Source organism: Sinocyclocheilus anshuiensis, unplaced genomic scaffold, assembly GCF_001515605.1.
Source record: "Sinocyclocheilus anshuiensis isolate Anshui unplaced genomic scaffold, SAMN03320099.WGS_v1.1 scaffold1425, whole genome shotgun sequence".
Lineage (NCBI taxonomy): Eukaryota > Metazoa > Chordata > Actinopteri > Cypriniformes > Cyprinidae > Sinocyclocheilus > Sinocyclocheilus anshuiensis.
In genome coordinates, this window is record NW_015551044.1 from 785,686 (window position 1) to 791,685 (window position 6,000).

The 6,000-nt window shown below is 35.5% G+C and overlaps 1 protein-coding gene across 2 annotated transcripts in view; it reads left to right on the forward strand.

Moving 5' to 3' along the window:
* The first annotated feature begins 3,151 nt into the window (after positions 1-3,151).
* The window catches only part of LOC107661578 (uncharacterized), a 5,529-nt gene continuing 2,680 nt past the window's right edge, over positions 3,152-6,000 (forward strand). Inside the window, exons 1-3 of one of the 2 annotated variants that reach the window (XM_016451226.1) lie at positions 3,152-3,172; positions 3,283-3,421; positions 3,650-4,171. In XM_016451226.1, coding sequence (XP_016306712.1) covers positions 3,791-4,171 — 381 coding nt within the window. In that variant the 5' untranslated portion in view covers positions 3,152-3,172; positions 3,283-3,421; positions 3,650-3,790. Of the gene's footprint in view, positions 3,173-3,282; positions 3,422-3,640; positions 4,172-6,000 lie in introns of those variants that run through there. The other variant, XM_016451224.1, reaches the window with a different exon arrangement.

Sequence of the window (6,000 nt, forward strand, 5' to 3'; positions counted from 1 at the left end):
GTAGATTTAAATTACAATACATATCTTTAAAGGCCATTTTCTCAATTTTGTTGAGACCAAAATCTTTACTTAACTAGAACTTACAAACAGCAAACTTTACAGATTTATTCCTATGTATATTCTTTATGTATATTCACACACACACACACACACACATATATATACAGTGGGTACGGAAAGTATTCAGACCCCCTTAAATTTTTCACTCTTTGTTATATTGCAGCCATTTGCTAAAATCATTTAATATATATATATATATATATATATATATATGTGTGCGTGTGTGAATATATCTATATATTCATAGCATCAGTTCTGGCGGGTCACGTTAGTCAAGCTTGCATCAGCTGACTCTCAGCTGATCCACGTCTACATATAGAAAAATTACGCTTATCACAACATTCCTATATAAGGTCTACGTCTGATGCGACACCTGTCACAGCACTCATATATATAAGGTCCTTCAGTACTATCACCAGCTTCGCGTTGCTCAATAGCTAATTACCCTCCTCCATCCATTTAAACATAAGTTTCAGAAAACTTGTAATACAATGTAATTATTTACCCTAGTAACCTGTGATGCCCTGCCTCAAAAATAACATGAATAAAGTAGATCTTTATGTATTAATCATCTGTGATAATCATGTTCCACACCAGAAAGGGTGGAATTTTTGCTCTGTGGATTTGAATACTAATAAACACAAAAGCTATATGAGGCCATGGTGTGGTTGATTAAAACTCAGTAGCTACCATAAAGTTTTAGCCTTTAAATATTTAATCTGTATGCTTTTAATAGTTTCAAAGCCTGCTGTATATTCCCTACTGCTTTCTGAAGATGAAAATAGTAACTTTACTTGTATAGCACAAAGGGAAAAATAGGAAAAACTAATCAAGAATACATCCAAGAGTTGTTCATATACAAAAAAAGATTAAATCTGCTGGAAATGCCCCATGCAGTGCACAAAATGTGGTCTACGAAGAAATGGAAGGACTTGTGCACAGGCCAAACAACACTCAAACAGTAAGCCAGACTCCATCACAAAAACATCAATACCTGACTTCAGTGATGTTTGTATCCGAACAAGAGCAAATCCCTGCATCCATGTTCCAGCATCCATTAGAAAACCTTCCCAGAAATCTGCAAAGCAGCAAAGGGAGAACAAAGTCCATATTAAAGCAAATGATTTTGAATTGAAAGGAATAGTTCACCCAAACATTTAAAATTTGATTAAAATATACTCACCCTCAGGCCATCGAAGATTAAGTTAAGTTTGTTTCTTCATGGGATCAGATTTGGAGAAATGTAGCATTACATCACTTGCTCAGCAATGGATCCTCTGCAGTGAATGGGTGCCGTCAGAATGAGAGTCCAAACATCTGATAAAAACATCACAATAATCCACAAGTAATCCACACCACTCCAGTCCATCAATTAACATCTTGTGAAGCGAAAAGCTGAAAAGCAAAGCAAAGAAATGAAAAGAAAAGAAAGTAAAATAAAAAAGAAAAGGCATGATTTATATAATTTTCTTCTCAAATATATCTTCCAGTTTGTGTACAAGTGATCTTTTTCCCAGGAAGGACCCCGGTTGAAATACAGTCAGAAAATGTGCAAAGTGGTACAATATACCCCTAAAAGATGTGTATTAGTACCTTAAAGTAGTAATATGTATCCTTTTTGTGAAGCTGTGAACCTTTTTATGTAATTAAGGTACAAAGATGACAAATGATATGAGGGTACTGCCTCAAGCTGTTTTGCCCCTAATGGTACAATTTTTTTTTCTAAGAGTGTACTGTATATTTGATTGGACATATTTGGCAATGATTCTCTCAAGCTCAACAGACTGGTATTCACAGGAAATGTGCAAATATATGAACTGTCTGAGCGAGAAGAACATTGTCTCGTGTCAGTCATAGCTGTGTTTGTGGGCCATGAATCATCTCACAGTTTAAAATGACACTCACACTTACTCAAGGGTCAGAATGGCTGTTTTTAGCAGGGTGTGAACCTAGATATTTCTTAGAAAAACTAAAAAAGCCAATTCTATATCTGAAGTGTAATGTTTGCTCACCACTGCATCTATTTCACTTGGGAAATCCACTGTTATGCAGTTGTATTTTTTTTTTATTAGCTACATATATGCAGAAAAAATATTGTAATTTTTCCTTTTTCTAACATCAAATGAGGCCATCCATGACATTTCACAACACATACAGCGACTGTGTGTTTGTGCTTCCAGCATCAGTGGTATGTTCCCTGTGGAAGCATTACTCATTTCTAAATTGCTTCAGATAAAGCTGCCCGCAAAATGAATGGACGCAATTATAAGTACTTAAGGGACCATCTAAAGGGACTCAAGCCTACGGGAATCAAGGTTAGGTTAGCATATTAAATATGTCTTTGATGGCTTTAAAGTAATAAGATGAACAGGGTTTGTGATTGCATTTACATGAACAACAACTGAAAAAGGCTCATGAAACTACAATGTTAAACTAGACTATACTGCCCTCTCTCGGCCATAATAATGAATTGCACGGTGAGAACTTGGAAGAATCGCCTCGAAACTATAATTAGCTACTAAAAAACATTGAGATAACAGCGTTACTGTTGGTGTTATTTATATACTATTATATTACTTAAAATATTTTGAATTCACTTTTTAAATTTTAAATTTTCTATTAAATTAAATAGCTTCTGACCATTTTAGTTTTGTATAGGCTAGTTAAATTTAGCTTTCATTTCAGTTTACTTGTAGCAATTTTAGTAGGCTACTTCGTCGTAAATGTAGTTAAGTTAGTTGGCAATTCAACAAATTTTCATTTTTTAAAGTTTCAAGATTTTTAAATTTACGTTTTCATCTCATATTAATATTGTATTTCAGCTTTATTTCAATTTAATTTTAATATATTTAATTAACAGTAAAAACACTAGCAGATATGACTATTAACTAACGTTCCCCTCAGAAAAATTGGTTAAGAATGAGCCTACATCAAGGAAATGTGTATGAATTTTAGGAATAGGCTACTGTACTTTTTTATTCAGAATAATTTGGGGAACAAAAGGTTTATATTTTGATACATTAGAAATGAATTTTGACGTGTTCACACTAAACTGTACAATAATGCGTTTAGCGACATCACGAGGTAGCTCCGATAGAAGCAGCAAAAACATGTAAATATGAATGTACATTTGTTTATATAACATTTTATTTTATACAGTCACCAATTAATTATTTACTCATCGTTCTCTGAACTTTCCTGGTGATTTTGTTTTGTTTCCAGAGTCTCACACAAGCGCTTGATTTCACCTCAGCTGAAACTCATAAGTGCTTTTACATATTTAACTTCATTACTGTGCTATTTTGAGGGCTTACGAACAAAATAGACGACTTAATACACCAAAGAAATTCTCATCTCTGAGGTAAGATTGCAAAGTTGTTGCAAACTGTCGGTGAAAAGCCAAAGCTCTTGACGCACTCTGGCGGAATGAATTGATGTCAATAGGGCGCACCTGCGGTTCAACTGTCGGCTGTCAGTTTTAGTCATTTTATTGATATTATTTTACATAAAAACATAAATAATCAGAGGTGCAGTTAAGCAAACATCAAAATCATATTGTTTTGTCCTGCTTTGTGATTAAATGTCGCAGCTGGGATCGGCTGTGCCCTCATCAAGCTTACCTGAGGGCCTCCCGGTGTCCAGTTTGGCCCTTCTGATCCTGGTGCTCATTCCCTGCGTCCTTCTGCTCCTGCTGCTCAACTGCCTGTTCGTGGGATACAAGCTGTTCCGCATGGCCCAGAGGAAGAGGGACCGCTTCGGGTCGGAAATCTCGCTCATGCACTCGTCGTTTTCCACCCGCCAGAGAATCACCCGCTTCTCTGATGAGCCTCTGTTCGCTCCAAACAGAAAGACCAACTACGTCTCGGTCTCGGAGCCGATGCTGGCGCCTCCCATAACCTCGTCCCTGACCTCCTCAGCGGAGAGAAGGGCCACCGGGCAGCGCGCCAGGTTTATTCGCCCGAATAGGGCCACTTACGCCGGGTCCGAGTCTCTGCGTGTGCCGAACGTGAGGACGAGCGCCCCGGTTCTGCTGCAGTCCAGTGATTCGGACACGGAGCGGGTCAACACGGTGCCACCGAACTCACCAGCACTGCATGTGACTCCCAATGGGGTAGGGTCAAAAACACTAAAACACATGATTTAATAAAATATTAAATAATCTCTTCTACTAATTTGAATATTAATGGAAGATATCACGGCCTAATGGTCTCATATTTAATTCCGTGGTTCGTAGAAATGGACATTTAAAACTTTACTATAATATGCCATTTTCATATTGTGTTTACATGGCATTATAACTTAAAGAAAGCATGGTAGTGCCATAGATTTGTTTTGATTGATATATTATGGGAAAATTTTGTTTTAATACCATGGTTCTTTGAAATGTATAACTATGATAATTTGATTGACATTCTCATAGAGTGAGTATTTATATGTAATGTCCAAAAAGCATGGTATTACCGTACCATATCCAATAATAGCACAGATTTATTTTGATTATGATATATAATAGGAAAATACCTATTTAATACCATGGTTATTTGAAATGGTAATTTAAAACTTACAGTAATTTGCCATTTTCATATAGTAGGGGGTTGTAAAAAAAATTACCATAGCACCATATTCAAAAGTGCCATAGATTTGTTTTGATTATGATATATTATGGGAAAATGTTGTTTTAATACCATGGTTCTTTGAAATGGTAATTTTAAAATATGGTACTTTGCCCCTTTTTATATAGTGGAATTTTACATAGCGTTGTAATGTCCAAAAAGCATGATATTACCATAGTACCAGATCCAAAATACCATAAATTTATGGAAAATTACTACATGCATTGTGTATGGAGTAAAACATTGGTGGCAATGGTCAGTGCTAGTATATTCCTTACAAATTGTAGTCCAATACTGATTTCAAATTACATGACGTTAATTGTAGTTAGTAACGTTATCCATTACGGTACACATTTCAGGTAATATAATCATCAGACTACTTTTGATTACTTTTATATTGCTTGTGATCTAACTCGTTTATCACATTGATGTAAATAGGATAATATTGCACCATATTGTACGGTGGCCGAGAGAGCTCAACACGCTGCAACTTCAGAAAACACATGCAAATAGAAAAAGCACCAGCAAATTAAGAAAACATCTTCATCAGTTTGACAGCACATGTGCTGCAATTACTCGCAACACAATCAAATACAAAAACACGCAGCAAATGCTCACAACACAAACAAACAAAGAAACGCGCTGCAAATACTCGCAACACAAACAAAGAAATGTGCTGCAAATGCTCACAACACAAACAAATAAATAAACACGCTGCAAATGCTCACAACACAACCAAATACAGAAACGCAAATACAGACCACAACGGGAGGACCCCAACAATGCAAAAATTACTCCAACAAAACAAAAATTAAACATGTATTTTTTTTTTTTGTATCGATTACCATTTGTATAACCACAGTTGTACAAATAGCTACCATGGTTAAACTATGGTCAGTGTAGTAAATCCATGGTTAGTTTGTGGTTATCATGGTTTAACTATAGTAACCATTTTTTGTTTTTATTTATTTTTTACATAATAAACGTATTAATTAATAAATTTTAATAGTAAAAACATATGGTTAATTTTTGTAAGGGAAGTTTGTAAAGTAAGTTAGTCGGCTTACATGCTTTCACAGTTACAGTAATTGTGTATTTCGTCAGCTTATTTAGGCTAATAATAAAAAATAAAAAAAGAAGCAAAGGAATCGTGTGATCAGGATGTTAAAATAAACAGTCTCACCTTTCAGAGCAAACATTGATAAATATGTCCCAGCCATATTCGTCACTTTGCGGTTCCCTTAAACATTTCCAATGTGGCCACCAGGGGGCCCCCAAGAGTACATGAAATGACAGCTTGATTTTTTTTTTTTTTTTTTGTGGATAA